The sequence below is a fragment of the Loxodonta africana genome, chromosome 1 (assembly GCF_030014295.1).
Source record: "Loxodonta africana isolate mLoxAfr1 chromosome 1, mLoxAfr1.hap2, whole genome shotgun sequence".
NCBI lineage: Eukaryota > Metazoa > Chordata > Mammalia > Proboscidea > Elephantidae > Loxodonta > Loxodonta africana.
The window spans coordinates 12,199,157-12,222,849 of record NC_087342.1 but is presented as its reverse complement, the minus strand read 5'-3'; the positions used below and the strand labels follow the sequence as shown (position 1 = coordinate 12,222,849).

Here is a 23,693-nt window from a genome sequence, read left to right as displayed (position 1 = left end):
CTTATCTCTTTGATTTGGTAGGCAATGCTTAGGCTACAACTAATCACTCCTTACTACTGAGGCAAGACTTTGCTGAGCAGTCTCCTCAGTGGCTGTCATGCATGAGTTTTTCACACTTGGCTCTGGGAACAGGCACTCTTTCAAGCCCTGTGTGAACACCAGTCTCTAATCGTGTGTGCTGTTTTCTAATCTCTTCAGCTATTTTCCCCCAGCCTTGGGTAGTTTCCGTGTACTCACGTGCTGCTCTGTACTCTGCTGCATACTCACTGGGGACCCTCTGCAGATCTCTGTATTAAGTTTGACTCAGATGTGGCTCGAGAAAGTGAAACTCACGCAGGAAGGCTAGGAAACAGTAGAATTTAGTACTCATAGGTCCCAGGGAGGAAACTGCAGCACACCTCGACACAGGGCCAGACAGGGGGTGCACATGGGGACAAAGCAACAAGTTGGAATTGTCTTGACCCATTGTCATTGAGTCGATTCTGACTCAGAGTGACCCTGTAGGGCAGGGTAGAAGTGCCCCATAGGGTTTCCAGGACTGTAATCTTTGTGGGAGCAGACTGCCACATCTTTCTCCCTTGGAGTATCCGGTGGATTCTAACCACTGACTTTTGGGTTAGCAGCTGAGTGCTTAATCACTGTGCTACCAGGGCTCCTTGTTGGAATTGTAGGAGAGGGCTTATGTGTGGCAGGCAGGGTGGGGTCTCGGAGTTAGCACACGCTGAAGTCTTATTGATTGGTTAAAAAGTTTCTAACGCATTAGCGTGAGAAAAGGGAGAAGTTTTAATCATGGACACCAGTATGTGGCATGGCCAGGAGGGGCAAGGAGTAAATACAGCTGTTGAGAGACTGAGTTATTTAAGGTAGTAATGGACCCCTATCACAGGAAAGTGTATGGGACATGCCGGGGGGAAGCCAGTTAGAGACTACCACTCTTGAGAGGAGCTCTGGTTGTGCAGTGGTTAAGTGCTCGGCTGCTAAGCAAAAGGTCAGTGGTTCAAACCCACCAGCCGCTCCACAGGAGAAAGATATGGCAGCCTGCTTCCGTACACATTTACAGCCTTGGAAAGCCTATGCGGCAGTTGTATGCTGTCTTATAGGGTCACTATGAGTGGAATTAACTTTATGGCAGTGGGTGTTTTTATCTATTTATTTACTTTTGCTACTCTTGAGGGGCTGTGTGATAAAATAGGAATGATTATGTCAGAAACCAGATGAAAGGGTGACTAGGAGGAATTAATGGAGGCTGAGGCAGCAAACTCTGTAGGCCGTAAATTGGCCTATGAAAATCTCCAGGTTTTTCAGGTTTTTCTGTGCTCTGTCCTATCTGGTACTCTGTTCTGCAAACTCTAGCTTTGACTCAGCTCTATCTCCTAACTCAGGGACTATGCTAGGCTCTGCCTGGGCTCCCGCTGGAAACTCTCCCAAGGCGTTGACCAGTTGTAGGGCTCACCTCATTTGTTTCCCATCTCTCTGGGATCACTGTCATTAGTTGCCTGATATCCATTATTTTGAAACTATTGTATCATTATTATTATTATTATTATTTTTGGTTATTCCAGGTGGGAGGATAAATCCATTCCATGATACTTCATCTTCGGTGGAAGTAAAAAACCTCTATTGGACTTTAGCTATCTTTTTACAAAAATTTTTAAGTGATTGCTCCAGGAAGTGTAATATGCATCCTGAACTTTTCATTCTTCTTACAGTTAATAGAATACCACTACACTTAAAACGTAGAAACTTGGTACTCATTTACCCTTACCTTATTCTTTATACTGTAGTTGCGTAAGTATTATATTAACAAAAATTTTAAACGCCAGAGCATGATTTTAAGATTTATGTGTATAAAGAAACTGAGAGGGAAACATTGACTTTAATATTTATCTACATCCTTACCATTTGCAGTGGTCTTTTTTTGTCTCTGATGATTAAGTTTCCATCTGGTATCATTTTCCTTCAGCCTCTAGAATGTCCTGTAGTATTTCTTGTAGTGCAAGTATGCTGGTGATGAAATTCTCTGTTTTCTCCTATCTAAAAATGTCTTTATTTTGCTTTAATTCTTGGATGTTATTTTTACTGGATATATAGTTCTGGATTGACTTTTTGTTTGTTTGCTTTTTTAGCACTTACAGATGTTTTACTGTCTCAGGCCTATACTTTTTTCAGTAATTGATCAGTAGTCAGTCAAATTATTATTCCCTTGTATGTATGTATAGAATACAGATTTTTTTTTTCTTGTCCTCTTTTAAGACTTTTTTTTTTAATCTTTGTGTGATGTACTTACTTGTGGTTTCCTTTGTAACTTTTCTGCCCAATTTTAGTTGAGCTTCTGGCATGTAAAAACTTGTTAGGAAAATTTGGGGTCACTGTTTCTTCAAAATAATTTCCTTGCCCCATTCTCTCTTCTTCTCAAGCATCTCAATGCTATGTATATTGAATTTTTTAATATTGTTCCACAGATCCCTGAGGCTCTGTTCATTTTCTTTTAATCTACTTTTTTTCTTCAGTCTTCAGATTGGATAATTCTATTGCTCTGTCTTCACATTCACCAACATTTTCTTTTATCATCTGTGTTCTACTGTGAAGCCCATCCATTGAATTTTTCATTTCGGGTATTCTGTTTTTTATTTCTAGAATTTCAGATTGACTCATTATTTTATAGTTACTTTCTTTGTCTCTGCTAGGATCTCTTATCTTTTCATCCATTGTGAGTATCTTTTCCTTTATGTCCTTGAGCCTATGCTTAAGTTAAGTTTTAAGTTATTAAAAAATTCTTTAAAATCCTTGTTAACTGCTAAATCTGCATCATCTTGAAGTTAGGCTCTGTTGACTTTTTTTTCCTTTGAGAATGGGTTACATGTCCATATTTATTTGTGTAATGAATGATTTTATATTGAATCCTGGATGTTGTGAAAGCTTTCTTCTCAAGACTCTAGATTCTATTACATTTTTCTGGAGGATTTGATTATTTTTTATGAGCCAGTAATTTTTGTGGATTCACACTACAAGTGCTGGAGCTGGTGGGCAGCCACTCAGATTCAGCTGAGTTATTTTTGCCTTAGCTGTACTGCTTCCAAGTCCTTGCAGATATATAGTTCATCGTTTAGCTAGAGATTTGAGCTGAGTTTAGACATAGAATTTGGGGCTCCCTTCCTCTGATATTCTCTTCTCTATGATTTTTCCTGTTACGTTCTGACAAACTGTCTTGTCATCCTTTAAGCCAGAAAGACCTGGGGCTTTTCTGTCAGAATTTTGCTTGCCCTATATAGTGCAAACCGTAAATATCCTTCAGGGTAAAAACTACAAAAACCCTAAATTCACCCCTTGCCATTTTTTTCCTCATCAGATGAATGGCTAAGTGTGCTCTAAAGACCTTCATGGCTCTGAAATGTAATTTTATGAAAAATTGTATAGAATTATCCCTTTGCAGAAGAATAAAGTGTAAAGAGATATAAAAGTAAAGATATGGCATAATTAGATATTTACCACTCGTTAGGAAAAGCAAATATTCTGGAGGCATAAATTAAGTGCAAGAGAATTTTTATGATACTTGGGGGAAAATTGTGGTTCTTCTCTCTTTCTTTAGGGGCACCTGTTACTTTTGTCTCTGTTCCTCTTTGGTAAGGCTTTCTTCATGTTCATTGTCCTTCAGGAGAGAGACCCTGATACTTGGCGACATTAATCTAATCTTATAACATTGTTTGTTTACTTGAAACCGTTATTCTTCCTTAATCCCACCCACTGCCATCGAGTTGATTCCGACTCATAGTGACCCTATAGAACGGAGTAGAACTGCCCCACAGAGTTTCCAAGGAGTGCCTGGCGGATTCGAAATGCTGACCTCTTGGTTAGCAGCCGTAGCACTTAACCATTATGCCACCAGGGTTTCCATTCTTCCAAAGACAGAAATATTAGGTCTATTCTTCCATAATAGACCTAATATTTCTGTCTTTGAAATCCAGGTTTCAGTCTTAAATGCAAACAGTAGTGTCCTGGGTTTGTGTTAAATATTTACTTCACTTTTTCCCTTCAGGTAAAAAACATTACTTCGACTATCACCTAGGCAGATCAGTAAATGCTATTTTTAAAGTATTTTCGTGGCTGGAGAACTTTTAGAAAACAAAAATGCTGGAGGCTGTCTGGGCGTTAGTGTGAGAGCTTTTCATTGGTAAATCATTAATTTGTTGTCTTTCTACAATGTAGGCAGTCACTGAGGAGAATATTGCCTCTCTGCAGAACAGAGTGGTGGAACTAGAGAATGAAAAGGGAGCCTTGCTCCTTAGCTCTCTGGAATTGGAGTTGCTAAAAGCTGACAATGGTATGTATAAATGAAAACCATAATTCTCTGTGTTTTTATCTCTCAGAGTGCCTTGATTTTTATCACTGTACTTTATATGTATAACTGTAGATCCTCTGGTAATAAAGATCTTGGAGAGCAGAGCTGGTAGTTATAGATGATAAGACTAATATATATTAAACAATTAGACCACATCCCAGTGTTTACATAAAACCTGTTGCTGTCAAGTCAATCCCAACTCATAGCAACCCTACAGGACAGTGTAGAACTGCCCCATAAGGTTTCTAAGGAGCAGCTGGTGGATTCGAACTACCTACCTTTTAGTTAGCAGCTGAGCTCCTAACCACTGTGGCAGGGCTCCAGTGTTTATATATGTCTAACATTTTGCCATATGGTCTATAAATGCTGCAGGGTTTCTGTGTTATATTTGTTTTGGAGTGGTCAAGTTATATTCTGGGAAGTGTGGTTTGAATAGGACATTAAAAAGATGATGAAATTTTAAATAGGCAAAATGAAGGAAGGACATTCTTTGTAATAATTTTGTGGGGTAAGGTAAGACAGATTAGTATAAATAAAGGATCGTTCAAAGGTAGGAACCATTTTGGTTTTTGCCCATGCTATACCCTGTTTAGAAGCCCACCCCTTTTCTTTAGCCCTATTAATTCCACCTTATCTTTCAGGCCTCAACTAGGGCATTATCTTTTTTAGGAAGTTCATCCTGATCCCCAAAAGCTGGGTTAAATACATTTTTACATACCTTTAATATTGTATTAAAATTATCTTTATATATCTCTCTTTTTACTACAGTAAATAAACACTTCAAAGATTAAGTATAAGCTCTTCAAAGGCAGGAACTGTCCTTTTTTTTTTTTTTTTTTTTAATCTTTTCTTTACCAAGAACTAATTTAGTACCTGGCAAGTAGTAGCTGCTGAAAAGTGTTTTGTTGGACTAAACTAAATCTGTCGTTTTATGCTTTTGGACTGTGTGTGTGCAATCAGTAGGAATGGAGACATACCTCCCTCCATTTATCCCCTGCTACACAGGACTTCCTGGATTTAGTAGCGTATAATTGATAGTGCTTTACTGATCTTATTCATCCTGGATTAACTACGCTTTGACCTCTAGAAGTAAGAATGAATACACAAGTAGTTTGATCATTTCTTAAACTCTAAGGCAAATTTTTTCCAACTGAATTGCTTTAGAGTTTTCCACTGAGCTCTAAACTGGGACTGTACACCTTTCCTGGAATATTTCCACCATTGGTAATAAATAACACCTCAAAGTCAGCTCATTATTGAGTTCATTCAGAGCACTTCTTTGAGATGCTATCCATGATGCTTATTTTACAGTTTTGCAAACAGTTCCTGTCCCTTTCACATGCCTTCGTATGGCTATAGGGAATATATGAGTTCCATTCTCTTCTCTTTTCCCTTAAGGTTTTCTGCAAAATTTTCTACTTTAATCAACCTGTGGAATTTGGAATAAACTTAGTCTTTATGTTTAGTCTCATGGGTTACCTTGGCTTTAGTGCTGGGTTTTATGTGACTCACCTTCGTCACTGCCATTTCTACCACTGTGCCCCTTCCTCAAATATCTCTTGACGTATCTGCATACATCATATACACTCTTATATTCATTTGTTTCGGGGCTATCCTTCATCCCTTCTTTCTTCTCATAGCTGTATTGCCTTTCCTATGTGGTAGGCACTGTTCGGATTGCTGGGGATACTGCTATGAACGTGACACGGAGCTAAAGTATTAGATAGGAAGACAGGTGTTAAACATGTTTATGATAGGCTATGAAATTTCAGAGAGCGATAAGTATTAGGAAAAAAATAAGACTGGATGTTTTAATAAATCAATATATAATATATATAATTAAAATGTATCTGTATAAACTATAAAAAACATAAGTAATAAAACAAGGTGCAGTTTATTAAATAAAACTGCAGGTATGCGTGGTGCAGAGTGGTTAGGGGTTAGGGGAAGGCCTCTCGGAGGACTGGAAACGTGAATGATGAAAAGGGAATAGCCATACAAAGAGCTCGCCTAGCAAAATGTTGATAGGTTTGCAGAAAAGAAAGGCGGCCAGTGTTTCTGGAGGGTGATGAATAAAGGGACAGTGCAAGAGGAGGAGACTGGAGAAGAAGTAGGGTCAAATTATAGAGGGCCTGTGTGGGTCATATGAATGTACTGTAGAAATATACTGCTTTTTCTCTAAGTGCATATCTTAGGAAGAATATAAGCTCTTTGAAGACATACTAATACTCAATATTCTTATCCTTCAAGTGATCTCTACCCCTTTTAGATATACACATTTTAATAGAACATGGAGGCAGACCTTGGAAGATTTGGACTCAAATCCCAGCTGTCTGTGAACTAGCTGTATAAACTCAGCAGTCATGTCATTTCTCTGATGACATGAGATTGGATAGTTGCCTTGTAGTACTAAAATTTGTTGTATTTATGAATATATGTGAAAGAGCATCAACAAATTATAAGTGCTATATTAATGTAAAAATGTATATTATGAACACAGCAGGATTATGGATAAATAAAGCAGATTTATTGCCCTAGAAGTCCCAGATTATGCTGCAAAAATAGCTGCTTCATGTCACGTGTTCTGGCTTCCTTCTCTTTTAAAGCCATTACTTGTGCTTCACTTGGGCTCTTTATCATCACCTAGTACCATTCTATTTCACAGTTCGTGTTTTCATCTCCTCTTGCTACTTCTTTATTTGAATAAAATAAACCTTTTATCTCCTCCAAACTATTTTGTCTATTTCTTTTCTCTTGATTATTTCATGCATCTCAAATAGCCTCACACATAATAACGTCTGTTTTTTTAAATACTCCATATATATAACCTAAAGGTATTTATTTTGTAACTTTCAGAAAAACTGTCTTCTCAAATTACTCTCATGGAGGCTCAAAATAGAGCTGGAAAGGCAGAGAAAGAAGACAGCCAGGTAAGTGATACACTCTTAAAATCACCAGAATAGGAACTGGCTTAAGAGGAAGTGGCTTCCAATCCAAACAATTTCATGATTTTCTAATGTTGACAAAGGAATTGCGTCACCTAAAGAATGAGATCTGTTTAAGAGATCCATAATGGTTATTATTTGTCATTTACTGTCATTTGTTTTTGAATATTTGGAATTCTTCATTTGCCCAGCCAGTACATTAGCCACGTATTTGGAGTGTGATACCCATTTCCATACTAGACTACCCTTTATCTTAACTTCATGAAGAGATGAAGAGAGTAGATGGAATCTCCTGTTTTTTATTGTTGGTGTATGTTGTTTGTTTTTTCTCCCTCAATTTGCAGTTTTATTAGAATTGTATGAAAAGCCTATCTTTGGAGAATGATGTGTTTTTTATGACCTGAGAATTATTAAATGTGTGGCTCTTTAATAACATTCTGTTGGTTTAAGATCATTATTGTGTTAAAGTATTTGTGGCCTTCCAGTTAAGAAGTCATTGATAAGAGTCATAAAGAACCTTGATAAGGAAGCTCCTTAACTGAATCATCTGCTTGCTTATATTCAGTGGAGCTCTAGTGGCGTGGTGGTTAAGAGCTCAGGCTGCTAACCAAAAGGTCAGCAGTTTGAGTCCACCGGTTGCTTCTTGGAAACCCTATAAGCAGCTTTACTCTGTCCTATAGGGCATGGCTTTTTTTATAGGGCATCTGTGAGTACTTTTTCCTGGAGACACTGATGCTCTGTTCACAAAGTTGTCAAAAGGGGACTAAATTTTGAAAATTGTAGTATTTGTTGTCGGGGTGGAGTAACCAATAAGCAAGATATACATGGGCTTACTTGTGTTTATTTACTACTCTGTAGTGAACAATTTCACAGGGGTTTCACCACATCTTTGATAATCTGCTTGTCTGTTAAGGCTATCTTATCTAATATTTTCAACTTTCTCATTTCAGTGGATAGTTTAGGAAGAGGAATTCCATAATTTCCACCTTTGTGTGGATTGAAACAAAGATTTAGCTTATTTCCTGCTTCCCTTTTTCTTTTTAAGCAGTTCTTAGGAGAAACAAGCAGAAGTTGTAATGTGAAGAAAAAACTGTTTTCCCAAATAAGGAATATCTAGAAAATAAATTCCAGATTTTCTTAGGTCTTACGAACACGGCTTGACCACAGTGCAGGATTGACAGAGCACCCTCAGAGGTCCAATCTGGGAAATCACAACGGATTTTAAAAATATTTAGCAGTTCTATCAGAGGAAAAAGGTTTGGACTGAAAAGTTTCAGGCCTTAGAAAGTGCAACAAATACCAGTTTTTAGTGAGGCTATTTCTTTGTATACAACAATCGATTGAAGCTTTTTTCTTTCTTTTCTTTTAATAGATCAGCATGGTTGATAATACCAGGCTCAACAAGAGCAACTCTTCTACTGAGGAACGTGGACAAGATGTCCTAGAGAACACATTTTCCCAGAAACACAGAGAATTATCAGTTTTACTATTGGAAATGAAAGAAGCTCAAGAGGAGATTGCATTTCTTAAAATGCAGTTACAGAGCAAAAGGACTGAGGGGGACCCGGAGGACAATGGCCAGAAAGAAATGAAGCAGATGGAGAGTGAGGGAATACCTCCAGTTGGAATGAAAGTGTTACTTGAAGATACAGGACAAAATTTTCACTTAATGTCAAATGAAGAGAATAGTCTTCCAGCAATTGAAAAAGAAGAGCAGGCAGGCACTAAACATCAAAATAGAACATCCGAAGAAGTATCTTTCAATGACACTGGAATTGAATTGAAATTAACCAAGCAGGACGCTGTTGATAAATCCCCTTCTGTGGTACCGGATATTAGTCAGCATCAGCAGGATGAGTTAAAAGAGTTAAAAAGTCAAATTTCAGAGCTTGAGATAAACTTTCATAAAGCAGAAGAAATCTATGAAAAAAATTTAGATGAGAAAGCAAAGGAAATAAACAAGCTAACCCAGTTGATTGAGGAGTTTAAGAAAAATGCTGAAAACACAAGCAGTGCGTTCACTGCTTTGTCCAAAGAAAGAGACCAGCTCCTTTCTCAGGTGAAGGAACTCAGTGTAGTGACAGAACTGAAGGCTCAGATACAACAACTGGAAGCAAATCTTGCAGAAGCAGAAAAGCAAAGAAAACTAGACTATGAGAGCCAGACTGCTCATCACAACTTGCTCACTGAACAGATCCACAGTCTTAGCATAGAAACCAAATCGAAAGACATGAAAATTGAAGTTTTACAAAATGAACTAGATGATGTGCAGCTTCAGTTTTCTCAGCAGAGTACACTGATTAAAAGTGTGCAGAGCCAGCTGCAGAAGAAGGAAAATGAAGTACTTGAGGCGGAAGAACGTTTGAGGGATATCTCAAATAAGATGGAAGGACTTTCACATGCTCTTTCGCAGAAGGAACTTGAAATAGCAAAACTGGATCAACTTTTATTAGAGAAAAAAAAAGATGTGGAAACCCTCCAACAAACCATCAAGGAGAAGGATCAGCAGGTGACAGAAATAAGCTTCAGTATGACTGAGAAAATGGTTCAGCTTAATGAAGAGAAGTTTTCTCTTGGAGTTGAAATTAAGACTCTTAAAGAACAGCTGAATTTGTTATCCAAAGCTGAAGAAGCAAAAAAAGAGCAGGTAGAAGAAGTTAAAGAAGTTGTTTCTGGCCTTAAAAATAATCATGATGAGTTGAATCCAGCAGGGCTAACAAGTAAAGAAGAACTTCAGCATGAATTAGACCTTCTAAAGAAAGAAAGTGAGCAGAGAAAGAGAAAGCTCCAAGCAGCTCTTATTAACAGAAAGGAACTTCTACAAAAAGTCAGTAGATTAGAAGAGGAATTGGCCAAAGTGAGGGATGAATCTAGGAAAGAGGTCCCACTTAATGCGAATGAGAAGAGGGAAATGGAAGAAGATAAAGAGAACAAAGAAGACTCAGAAAAATATGTGAGTTCTAAGTGCCAAGAAATAGAAATTTCCTTAAAGCAGACAATATCTGAGAAAGAAGTAGAACTGGAGCGTGTAAGGAAGGATTTGGAAGAAAAGGTGGCAGCTGAAGAAGAGTTACAGGCCACAGTGAAACGGATGAATCAGAACTTGCAAGATAAGACAAACCTAATAGATTTGCTCCAAGCACAGATCACTGAAAACCAAGCAATTATCCAAAAATTAACCACCAGTAACAAGGATGCAGGTGATGGAGACTCAGCAGCACCTGTGAAAGAAAAAGTGGTGATCAGTCCAGCTGATGCAGGTGGTGGAGAACAGTGGAAACCAGAACTGGAAGGAAAGATATTGGACCTTGAAAAAGAAAAGGAGCAGCTTCAAAAGAAGCTACAGGAAGTGTTAGCCTCACGCAAGGTGATTCTAAAAAAGGCACAGGAGAAAGAAAGACATCTCAGGGAGGAGCTAAAGCAACAGAAAGATGACTATAATCGCTTGCAAGAACAGTTCGACGAGCAAAGCAAGGAAAAGGAGAACATTGGAGACCAGCTAAGACAACTCCAGATTCAAATAAGGGAGTCTTTTCCAGGCATTGATCAGGTGGAGTCAAGTTCGTCCACTCAAGGTTTAGAGGATCCTGTATTCAAAGCTACAGAGCAACAACTCATCCATCCTGTTTCAGAGTCCTCCTTGGGTCCAGACTTGCCATCTCAGCCTGAAGAAGCAAATATTCTGCAAAGCAATACTTCTATTGAGCAGATTAAGGCTGAACTGAAAGAAATACAGGTTGAGAAAGAGGAGTTAGAACTGAAGGTTAGTTCTACAACAAGTGAGCTTGCTAAAAAATCAGATGAGGCATTTCAGTTACGAGAGCAGATAAATAAACAGGTTTTAGAGATCCAGAGTCTGAAGACAGCAGCCAGTGAAGCTGAGGCCCGTGCAGAAAGCCTGAAGTTGACACTGGAAAGCAGTCAACTAGAAATCGCTGGATTAGAACATCTCAGAGAATTACAGCCTGCGCTAGACGAGCTGCAAAGACTCGTAAGCAAAAAGGAAGAAGAAGTTAGCTACCTTTCTGGACAACTTAGTGAGAAAGAGGAAATCTTTACCAAAGTTAAGACAGACACGATAGAACAAGAGAACTTAATTAAGGCTTTACATATGCAACTGGAGATGCAAACCAAAGAGCGTGATGAAAAGATAAAGCAGTTACAGGTGGAACTTAGTGAAATGAAGCAAAAGGTAGAAGAAAGTGAAAAAGAAGGTAAAGCGAAGCACCAAATACAGAGGAAACTTCAAGCTGCCCTTATTTCCCGGAAAGAAGCACTGAAAGAAAACAAAGGTCTCCAAGAGGAGTTGTCTCTGGCCAGAGATACCATTGAACGTCTTACCAAGTCTCTGGCAGATGTAGAAAACCAAGCTTCTGCTCAAAATAAAGAAAAAGATGTATTCTCAAAAAGGTTAGTTCTTCTTCAGGAAGAGAGAGACAAACTCATTGCAGAAATGGACAGGTCTTTACTAGAAAATCAAAATCTCAATGGCTCTTGTGAAAGTCTGAAGCTAGCTCTGGAGGGTCTTACTGAAGACAAAGAAAACTTACTGAAGGAAATTGAGTCTTTGAAATGTTCTCAGATTGCAGAAAACACCGAGTGGCAAGAGAAGCACAAGGAGCTACAAAAAGAGTATGAAATTCTTCTACAGTCCTATGAGAATGTCAGTAATGAGGCAGAAAGGATTCAGCATGTGGTAGAAGCCGTGAGGCAAGAAAAGCAAGAATTATATGGCAAGCTGAGAAGCACAGAAGCAAGCAAGAAAGAGACAGAAAAGCAGTTGCAGGAAGCTGAACAGGAAATGGAGGAGATGAAGGAAAAGATGAGAAAGTTTGCTAAATCTAAACAACAGAAAATCCTAGAGCTAGAAGAAGAGAATGACCGGCTGAGAGCAGAGGGCCACCCTGCGGGAGACACATCTAAAGAATGTATGGAAGCACTTCTTTCTTCCAATTCCAATATGAAGGAGGAACTAGAAAGGGTCAGAATGGAATATAAAACCCTTTCTAAGGACTTTGAAACTATAATGACCGAGAAGGACATTCTAAGTCAACAGATTCAAGATTTAAAGCATCAGATGGAAGATAATGTATCCAAACAAGCTAGCCCAGAAGCCACTGAGAAACAGGATAACCAAGTGGATATTATTGAAGAGGCAACACAGTCGGTGACAGATGACGTTAAAGAGCAGGACTCTCTGAGTATGAGCACAAGGCCTGAATACTCAGTACCCGTTCTGTCGGAGAACAGTGCCGAGATCGATCCTGACATAAGTGAGAACATCAGCTCACGTGGTGAAATTAATAACTACCGACAGCAGATTGATCAGCTCAAAGAAAGCATTGCGGAATTAGAGAAGGAGAAGCGTAAAGAAAAGGAATTTCGTCAGACATTAGAAAATGAGAAAAATACTTTCCTGAGTCAAATATCGTCAAAGGATGGTGAACTAAAAATACTTCAGGAAGAAGTAACCAAAATGACCTTGTTGAATCAGCAAATCCAGGAAGAGCTCTCCAGAGTTACCAAATTGAAGGAGACCGCGGAAGAAGAGAAGGACGATTTGGAGGAGAGGCTCATGAACCAGTTGGCAGAACTTAACGGAAGCATTGGAAATTATTATCAGGATGTGACAGATGCCCAAATAAAAAATGAGCAACTGGAATCTGAAATGCAGAATCTTAAAAAGTGTGTGAGTGAACTGGAAGAAGAAAAGCAGCAGTTAGTCAAGGAAAAAAGTATGGTGGAATCAGAAATCCGAAAAGAATATCTGGAGAAAATACAAGGTGCCCAGAAAGAACCCGGCAGTAAAAGCCACGCGAAGGAGCTTCAGGAGCTGTTAAAACAGAAGCAGCAAGAAGTGAAGCAGTTGCAGAAGGACTGCATCAGGTATCAAGAGAAAATCAGCACCCTGGAGAGAACTGTTAAGGCCCTAGAGTTTGTTCAGTCCGAGTCCCAAAAGGACTTGGAAGTATGCAAAGAAAATCTAGCCCGAGCAGATGAGCTCCGTAAGAAGGCACAAGCAGAGTTAGCTAGCTTCAGGGTGTTGCTAGATGACACTCAAAGTGAAGCAGCTCGAGTCCTAGCAGACAATCTTAAGTTGAAAAAGGAACTTCAGTCAAATAAAGAATTAGTCAAAAGCCAAATGAAACAAAAGGACGATGACCTTGAGCGAAGACTGGAGCAGGCAGAAGATAAGCACCTGAAAGAAAAGAAGAATATGCAAGAGAAACTGGATGCTTTGTGTAGCGACAAAGTCCACTTGGAAGAGACTTTTGGAGAGATTCAGGTTACTTTGAACAAGAAAGACATGGAAGTTAAGCAGCTTCAGGAAAACTTGGACAGCACCGTGGCCCAGCTTGCAGCCTTCACTAAGAGCATGTCTTCCCTCCAGGACGATCGGGACAGGGTGATAGATGAAGCCAAGAAATGGGAGAGGAAGTTCAGTGATGCCATTCAAACCAAAGAAGATGAAATTAGACTCAAAGAGGAGAATTGCAGCGTTCTAAAGGATCAGCTTAGGCAGATGTCCATCCATATGGAGGAATTGAAAATCAACATTTCCAGGTAAACGAATAAAGTATTTGCTTTACTTACGTGGTAGCTGCTCCTCCAGTTTTAATTGGAGGCAAAGAAGTCTCTGTAAGTAACAATTTTGGCTTAAATTGCTTCCAAAAAAAAAAAACCAAACCCAGGGCCGTCGAGTCGATTTCGACTCATAGGGACCCTATAGGACAGAGCAGAACTGCCCCATAGAGTTTCCAAGGAGCGCCTGGCGGATTCAAACTGCCAATCCTTTGGTTAGCAGCCGCAGCACTTAACCACTACGCCACCAGGGTTTCCCTCAGAAGAAATATTATCTCTCACTTTCTACTTTTTCCCCCCTTGCCAAATAACCTCCTGCTATTGTTTGCATTAACATAAAAAATTCACATTAACATAAAAAATTTGCATCTGCTTCTCTTCCCATCTTGCTCCTGAGAGGTCTCTTAGATTTCTCTCTTTCACTACTCTTGCCTGGATTTTTTACCACAGTACACCTAAATTATTGCCTTAGCCGCCTAAATGGTCTCCATATTTTACATCAATCTTACTGCATATGCCTACTAACACTTATTTTCCTCAAACTTCACTTTTATGATATCACTTTCAAGCCCAAGAACTAACAATGTCCCCCACCCTTTGCATGCCTCCACGTCTTCTAATGGGCTCCCTCAGTTCTAATTTAGAGGTGTCCTCACTGTCTCTCATACCAGCGTTATTCCTTAAAGGGCCAGACATTAGTTTGTCTCAAGCAAAGTAAAGCAAAATAAGAGAAAGTGTTATTTATTTATTTATATTGTGCTGTAAGTGAAAGTTTATAGTTCAGGTCAGTTTCTCATATAAACACTTACACATTGTTAGGTGACCCTAGTTGCTCTCCCTATAATGTGATAGCACGCTCCTCCTCTCCACCCTGTATTTCCCGTGTCATTCAACCAGCTCCTGTCTCCCTCTGCCTTCTCGTTTGGCCTCCACACAGGAGCTGCCCACATAGTCTCATGTGTCTGCTTGAGCTAAGAAGCGCACTCCTCACCAGTATCATAGTCCAGTCTAATCTTTGTCTGAAGAGTTGGCGTCAGAAATGGTTTTAGTTTTGGGCTAATAGAAAGTCCGGGGGCCACGTCCTCTGGGGCCCTCCAGTCTCAGTCAGACCATTAAGTCTGGTCTTTTTACTAGAATTTGGGGTCTGCATCCCACTTTTCTCCTAGAAAAAGTGTTATTTTTTAGAGTGTAAAAAACCGTGCCAGCAAAATAAGTAATTTGGAGTTTATGATTTAAATATATGAATCCTTAGGTCCAGTATGCCTTTAATATAGAAAATTCAGAAAACAAGTCTGTAATACAAAGAATGAATATCTCTTCAGTAAAAAGATGAACACCTTCAAGTATGAATATCTGAGTTACAAGGAAGTATATAAAGTATTGGTTCCCTTGTAGATCTATTATGTAGTATTTATTCTTTAGGCATCGAGTAGTTTTTCCATTAATCTGTAATTAATGTTCTTTGTGTTTTCAGGCTTGAACATGACAAGCAGACCTGGGAGTCTAAGGCCCAGACAGAGGTCCAGCTTCAACAGAAGGTCTGTGATACTCTACAGGGGGAAAACAAAGAACTTTTGACCCAGCTAGAAGAGACTCGATACCTATACCACAATTCTCAGAATGAACTAGCTAAGTCAGAATCAGAACTTAAGATTCTCCGAGACCAGCTGACTGATTTAGATAACACTTTAGAAAAATGTAAGGAAAACAAAGAAAGCTTGGAAGAGATTGTCAAGCAGCAAGAAGCTGATATCCGAAATTGTAAGTTCAGTTATGAGCAGCTAGAGACTGATCTTCAGGCCTCCAGGGAACTGACCAGTAGGCTGCATGAAGAAATAAACATGAAAGAGCAGAAGATTATAAGCCTGCTTTCTGCCAAGGAAGAGGCAATCCAAGTAGCTGTTTCAGAACTGCATCAACAACATGATAAGGAAATTAAAGAACTGGAAACCCAGCTGTCCCAGAAGGAAGAGGAGAACAAAAAAGCTGTTGACGAAACCAGCCAGCTTCTGGAAACACTGAACACTATCAAAAAGGAAAGCACTCAGCAGAAGGCCCAGTTGGACTCCTTCGTTAAATCCATGTCTTCTCTCCAGGATGACCGAGACCGCGTAGTAGGTAACTATCGGCAGCTAGAAGGACGACATCTTTCTGTAATCTTAGAAAAAGACCAACTCATCCAAGACGCTGCTACTGAGAATAATAAGCTTAAGGAAGAAATTAGGTGCTTGCGAAGTCATATGGATGACCTCAATTCTGAGAATGCCAAGCTAGATGCAGAACTGATCCAATATAGGGAAGACCTGAACCAAGTAATATCAATAAAAGACTACCAGCAAAAGCAACTGCTTGAAGCTCAACATCAGCAGAATAAGGCACTGAAGAGTGAATATGCTAAATTAGAAGAAAAGCTGAAGCAGTCTGAGGCAGCAAAGGAAAATTTGCAGAGGTCCTCTAATACCCTACAGGAGGAGAAACAAGGTTTGTCTAAAGAGATTGAGAGCTTAAAAATATCTATATCCCAACTAAAGGGAGAGATAACAGACTTGCAAGAAGAAACAACTTTAGGAATATTTCAAGCTCAGTTAAAAGTAAAGGAAGAAGAGGTACAAAAGTTAAGTACTACCCTTTCTTCCTCTCAGAACAGAATTACAGAACTAGAAGAGGAATTGCTTCATGTTCAGAAGGAAGCTGCCAAGAAGGTAGGTGAAATTGAAGATAAACTGAAGAAGGAATTAAAGCATCTTCATCACGATGCGGGGATAATGCGAAATGAAACTGAAACAGCAGAAGAGAGGGTGGCAGAGCTAGCAAGAGATCTGATGGAGATGGAGCAGAAATTGCTCATGGTCACCAAAGAAAATAAAGATCTCACAGCACAAATTCAATCGTTTGGAAAGTCTATGAGTTCACTGCAGAGTAGTAGAGATCATGCTAATGAGGAGCTTGATGAACTAAAGAGGAAATACGATGCCAGTTTGAAGGAGGTGGCACAGCTGAGAGAAAAACAGGGCCTCTTAAGCACAGAGAGAGATGTTCTTGTGTCTAAAGCCTCCTCTCCGAAGAGCTCCACAGAGGATAACAGCTTGTCTCACCTTGAGAAACTTAACCAACAGCTTCTGTCCAAAGATGAACGACTGCTTCACCTGTCCTCACAACTAGAAGATTCTTACAACCAAATGCAATCTTTTTCCAAGGCTATGGCTAGTCTGCAGAATGAGAGAGATCACCTGTTGAATGAGCTGGCAAGATTCCGCAAGGTGGAGGAAGGGAAGCAGTGGTCTGCAGCCCAGCCTGCAAGCAGCCCAGCTGAAGTACAGAGTTTAAAAAAAGCCATGTCATCACTCCAAAATGACAGAGACCGACTAGTGAGTGTCTTTCTCTGTTTCAGATCTATTTTTGAGAGTTTCTGAAACTTTCTTTATTATTATTTTTTTAAATTAATTTTTGTTGTGCTTTAAGTGAAAGTTTACAAATCAGGTCAGTCTCTCATACAAAAATTAACATACACCTTGAGGTACACTCCTAATTGCTCTCCCTCTAATGAGATAGCACAGTTCTTCCCTCCACTCTCTTTCCTCGTGTCCATTCGAGTAGCTTCTGTCCTCCTCTGCCCTCTCATCTCCCCTCCAGACAGGAGATGCCAACATAGTCTCATGTGTCTGCTTGATCCAAGAAGCTCGCTCTTCACCAGTATCATTTTCCATCCCATATTCCAGTCCAATCCCTGTCTGAAGAATTGGCTTTGGGAATGGTTCCTGTCTTGGGCTAACAGAAGGTCTGGGGACCATGGCCTCTGGGGTCTTTCTAGTCCCAGCCTGACCATTAAATGTGGTCTTTTTACAAGAATTTGGGCTCTGCATCCTACTGCTCTCCTGCTCCCTCAGGGGTTCTCTGTTGTGTTCCCTGTCAGGGCAGTCATCGGTTGTGACCAGGCACCATCTAGTTCTTCTGATCCCAGGCTGATGTAGTCTCTGGTTTATGTGGTCCTTTCTGTCTCTTAGGCTCATAATTACCTTGTGTCTTTGGTGTTCTTCATTCTTTCTTGCTCCAGGTGGGTTGAGACCAATTGTTGCATCTTAGATGGCTGCTAGCTAGCATTTAAGAGCCCAGATGCCACTCTCCAAAGTGTGATGCAGCATGTTTTCTTAATAGATTTTATTATGCCAGTTGACTTAGATGTCCCCTGAGACCATGGTCCTCAAATCCCCACCCCTGCTGCACTGGCCTTTGAAGCGTTCAGTTTATTCAGGAATCTTCTTTGCTTTTGGTTTAGTCCAGTTGTGTTCACCTCTCCTATATTGTGTATTGTCTTTCCCTTCACCTAAGATAAAACTTATCTACTATCTAATTAGTGAATACCCCTCTCCTTCCCTCCCTGCCTCCCCCGTCTTGTAACCATCTAAGAATATTTTCTTCGCTGTTTAAACTATTTCTCCAGTTCTTATAATAGTGGTCTTATACAATATTTGTTCTTTTGCAAATGACTAATTTCAGTCAGCATAATGTCTTTCAGATTTCTCCATGTTATGAAATGTTTCATGGATCGATCATTGTTCTTTATCAATGTGTAATATTCCACTGTGTCAATATAGCATAATTTATTTATCCATTCATCCGTTGATGGGCACCTTGGTTGCTTCCTTCTTTTTGATATTGTAAACAGTGCTGCTGTGAACATGGGTGTGCATATATCTGTTCGTGTAAATGCTCTTATTTCTCTAGGATATATTCCAAGGAGTGGGATTGCTGGATCGTATGGTAGTTCTATTTCTAGTTTTTTAAGGAAGCATGAAATTGATTTCCCAAGTGGTTGTACCATTTTACATTCCCACCAGCAGTGTATAAGTGTTCCAATCTCTCCACAGCCTCTCCAACATTTATGATTGTGTTTTTTGGATTAATGCCAGCCTTGTTGGAGTGAGATGGAATCTCGTTGTAGTTTTGATTTGCGTTTCTCTAATGGCTAATGATCGTGAGCATTTCCTCATGATCGTGAGCATTTCCTCATGTATCTGTTAGCGGCCTGAATGTCTTCTGTAGTGAAGTGTCTGTTTATATGTTTGCCCATTTTTTAATTGGGTTATTTGTCTTTTTGTGGTTGAGTTTTAGGAGAATCTTGTACGTTTTAGAAATCAGACGCTGATCGGAAATGTCACAGCTAAAAACTTTTTCCCAGTCTGTAGGTAGTCTTTTTAGTCTTTTGGTGAAGTCTTTGGATGAGCATAGGTGTTTGATTTTTAGGAGCTCCCAGTTATCTGGTTTCTCTTCTACATTTTTAGTAATGTTTTATATACTGTTTATGCCATGTATTAGGGCTCCTAACGTTGTCCCTATTTTTTCTTCCATAATCTTTATCGTTTTAGATTTTATGTTTAGGCCTTTGATCCATTTTGAGTTTGTTTTGTGCATGGTTGAGGTATGGGTCTTGTTTCATTTTTTTGCAGATGGATATCCAGTTACGCCAGCACCATTTGTTAAAAAGACTGTCTTTTCCTCAATTAACTGACTTTGGGCTTTGTCAAATATCAGCTGCTCATAAGTGGATGGATTTATGTCTGGATTCTTAATTCTGTTCCATTGGTCTATGTATCTGTTGTTGTACCAGTACCAGGCTGTTTTGACTACTGTGGTGGTATAACAGGTTCTAAAATCAGGTAGAATGAGGCCTCCCACTTTGTTTTTCTTTTTCAGTAGTGGTTTACTTATCTGGGGTCTCTAGCCCTTTCATATGAAGTTGGTGATTTGTTTCTCTATCTCATTAAAAAATGTCGTTGGAATTTGGATTGGAATTGCATCGTATCTATAGATGGCTTTTGGTAGAATAGACATTTTTACAATGTTAAGTCTTCCTATCCATGAGCAAGGTATGTTTTTCCACCTATGTAGGTCTCTCTTGGTTTCTTGCAGTAGTGTCTTGTAGTTTTCTTTGTATAGGTCTTTTATGTCTCTGGTAAGATTTATTCCTAAGTATTTTATATTCCTGGGGGCGACTGTGAATGGTATTGATTTGGCGATTTCCTCTTCAGTGTTCTTTTTGTTAGTGTAGAGGATTCCAACTGATTTTTGTATGTTTATCTTGTATCCTGATACTCTGCTGATCTCTTCTATTAGTTTCAGTAGGTTTCTTGAGGATTCCTTAGAATTTTCTGTGTATAAGATCATGTCATCTGCAAATAGACATACTTTTACTTCTTCCTTACCAATCTGGATGCCCTTTATTTCTTTATCTAGCTTAATTGCTCTGGCTGGGTCCTCCAGCACAATGTTGAATAAGAGTGGTGATAAGGGGCATCCTTATCTGGTTCCCGTTCTCAGGGAGAATGCTTTCAGAATCTCTCCATTTAGGATGACACTGGCTGTTGGCTTTGTATAAATGCCCTTTATTATGTTGAGGAATTTTCCTTCTGTTCCTATTGTGCTGAGAGATTTTATCGTGAATGGGTGTTGAACTTTGTCAAATGCCTTTTCTGTATCAATTGATAAAATCATGTGGTTCTTTCGTTTTATTTACAATGTGGATTACATTGTTTTTCTAGTTAGTGTCGAGCCATCCCTGCATACCTGGTATGAATCCCACTTGGTCATGGTGAATTATTTTTTTGGTATGTTGTTGAATTCTATCGGCTAGAATTTTGTTGAGGATTTTTGCATCTAAGCTCATGAGGGATATAGGTCTGTGTGTAATTTGTTTTTTTTGTGGTGTCTTTAGCTGGTTTAGGTATCAGGGATATGGTGGCTTCATAGAATGAGTTAGGGAGTATTCTGTCCTTTTCTATGCTCTGAAATACCTTTAGTAGTAGTGGTGTTAACTCTTCTCTGAAAGTTTGGTAAAACTCTGCAGTGAAGCCGTCCAGACCAGGGTTTTTTTTTTGTTGGAAGTTTTTTTTTTTTATTATCTTTTCAATCTCTTCTTTCGTTATGGGTCTGTTTAGTTGTTCTACCTTTGTGTTAGTTTAGATAGGTAGTGCATTTCTAGGAATTGATCCATTTCTTCTAGGTTTTCAAATTTGTTAGAGTACAATTTTTCGTAGTAATCTGATATGATTCTTTTAATTTCAGTTGGGTCTGTTGTAATATCGCCCATCTCGTTTCTTATTCAGGGTATTTGTTTCCTTTCCTGTTTTTCTTTTGTCGGTCTGGCCAATGGTTTATCAATTTTGTTAATTTTTTCAAAGAACCAGCTTTTGGTCATGTTAACTCTTTCAATTGTTTTTCTGTTCTCTAATTCATTTAATTCTGCTCTAATTTTTATTATTTGTTTTTTTCTGGTGCCTGAGGGTTTCTCTTGTTGCTCTCTTTCTGTTTGTTCAAGTTATAGGGATAATTCTTTGATTTTGGCCCTTCTTTTTGTATGTGTGCATTTATTGATATAAATTGATCTCTGAGCACTGCTTTCACTGTGTCCCAAAAGTTCTGATAGGAAGTGTTTTCATTCTCATTGGATTCTATGAATTTCTTTATTCCCTCCTTAATGTCTTCTATAACCCAGTCTTTTTGAGCAGGGTATTGTTCAGTTTCCAAGTATTTGATTTCTTTTCCCTGGTTTTTCTGTTATTGATTTCTACTTTTATGGCCTTATGGTCAGAGAAGATGCTTTGTAATATTTTGATGTTTTGGATTTTGGAAAGTCTTGCTTTATGACCTAATATGTGGTGTATTCTAGAGAATGTTTCATGTGCACTAGAAAAGAAACTATACTTGGTTGTTGTTGGGTGGAGTGTTCTGTATGTGTCTATGAGATCAAGTTGTGAACCTTCCTTTAAATTGATCTTTGTTTCTATAGAAAAGAATAAAAAAACTTCAGGGTATTATTTGAGTAATTAGGGGCAGGATTATACATCTCACAGGTTCTGTTTGTTCGTGGGAAAACACAAAAACATTATTTAAATTTTTAAATCTACCATTACCATTTTAATAAATCATAAATTTCCTCTGCATGAAACTCTCTGCCGGTTATAAAAGGACTAAATGATGGAGAGGTGTTTTATATATTATTTATATATAATACACATACACACAAATGTGTAGATGTTTCCAGAATTTGTCATAGTTTAATTGAAAGTGTAGGGTTCCCTCAGTGCCTTCTTACGAATGACGGTTTAGCAATAGATCACCTGCTAAAATTAGGAGTAGAGAGAAGTCAGCTTGTCTAATACTAACTCAGCCTTAATTTGTGGGGGAAAAAAAAGTTAATGTAAAAATGGTTTATTAAAGTAAGTTTAAATGACCATTTAGTAAAGTTTTATTTGTAGGCTGAACCATTTGCCCATTTTCATTTAACACCCAGCTTTTTTTCAGTGGGAGAAGACCATAAGTAGGATCTGTAATGTGGAAATTTTGTTGCTTTGCTTTTAGTAGCATCCAAGAGTTAAATCCAGGTCTTTTTCAGAAAACTTACAGGTCACCAAGATTCAAAGGCAAAAACTGGAACTACGTGAGTCAAGACAGATTGTCAGGGCTTTCTACTTTGTGGCTTTTCTCTCTTCCCTTTCAAAACAGCCTTAAGCTCTGCCAAGGCCATGTACTTATAGGAAAATAGGCCAAATGTGAAATAAATTGAGCTTCAGAAGGTCAGATTTTCCATTTTAACATGGGATCCATGCCTGGTATCTGAAAATTTTAGTTTATAAGTTTAGCCCCAGTGAAAAGATCACTTCCTCTAACTATAGAGTCTTGTACAGATTTTTCTTTTCCTTTGTAGGTAATATGTTCATTCATATTACGCTATTTATGGGCAGTTTTACAATCTGAGCAAAACCCCTTTCTCAGCTATGATTTTGACATCTACAGATTTATGCATGTTTGTTATGTTTTAAAAATAGTTTTAATAGATTTTCAGCTCACTTTGTCCTAGGCGCTCGGCTTTTTATTAGTCCTTTCAGATCACAAATTCAAAAGGTTCGCTCCATCAGGACAGCTTGTGCTTCAGAACTGTAATTTATGGCATCCTTGTGTTGATTAACCTCTAAGTCAAAATCTTTTACTACCTGGGAGGTTTTAGGATGGATTATGAATTAACTGTGTTGTAGTCAATGAATTACTTTATTATTCTTATCTATTGGAAACAATAGGCACTGAATTTTGTATGTCTCAATGCCAGTTCCACATTTTTGTCTGCTAAGTATTTACAGCCTAAGCCAGCTTTTTTTTTTTTTTTTCTGATTTCCCTGTTTCCATAATTCAGTAATAATCTTCTCTTCCTGTGGACTCCTAATTGTCTATGATTTTACTCCATTTAATCAATAATGTCTATCATTTGTTTATTCACAAAATGTCTGAAGTCTTTCTTTTTGTTTTTCCATCCTCAACATTTTAGGATAACCTTACCCTTAAACTGTTGTACTAATGCCACTCCCAGTTTGTCACCTCTTGAAAACACTCTATACACCATTGTCCAGTAGATCTTGCTGAAACTCTAATTATTATTTTACTACTCAAAAACCTTTAAAAGTTGTAGCTGTAGAATAGACTTAGGATTCAAACCTCTTAATCTGGCATTTCAGACCCTACAATTCGTCCTTACCTTTCTTCCCCAATCTTCCCTTTTACTACTCCCCAATTTATAGCCTTCACTCCAGCCAAGGAAACCCTGGTGGCGTACTGGTTAAGTGCTACGGCTGCTAACCGAAGGGTCCGCCCTTTGAATCCACCAGGTGCTCCTTGGATACTCTATGGGGCAGTTACACCCTGTCCTGTAGGGTCGCTATGAGTCAAAATCAACTTGATGGCACTGGGTTTTTTTATTCCAGCCAAGGTGATCTACTTACTATGTAATAAACGTATCTGGTACTTCCTACTAATCCAAATTACCATCCTCTCTGCCA

The 23,693-nt window shown here is 38.8% G+C and overlaps 1 protein-coding gene across 6 annotated transcripts in view; it reads left to right on the top strand.

Annotated features, from left to right (window-relative positions):
* The window catches only part of GOLGB1 (golgin B1), an 80,963-nt gene that overhangs the window by 34,935 nt on the left and 22,335 nt on the right, over nt 1–23,693 (top strand). For all 6 annotated transcript variants that reach the window (XM_064287237.1, XM_064287333.1, XM_064287275.1 and 3 more), the window contains 4 exons: nt 4,207–4,321; nt 7,196–7,269; nt 8,657–13,848; nt 15,341–17,234. In XM_064287237.1, coding sequence (XP_064143307.1) covers nt 4,207–4,321; nt 7,196–7,269; nt 8,657–13,848; nt 15,341–17,234 — 7,275 coding nt within the window. The remainder of the gene's footprint in view (nt 1–4,206; nt 4,322–7,195; nt 7,270–8,656; nt 13,849–15,340; nt 17,235–23,693) is intronic.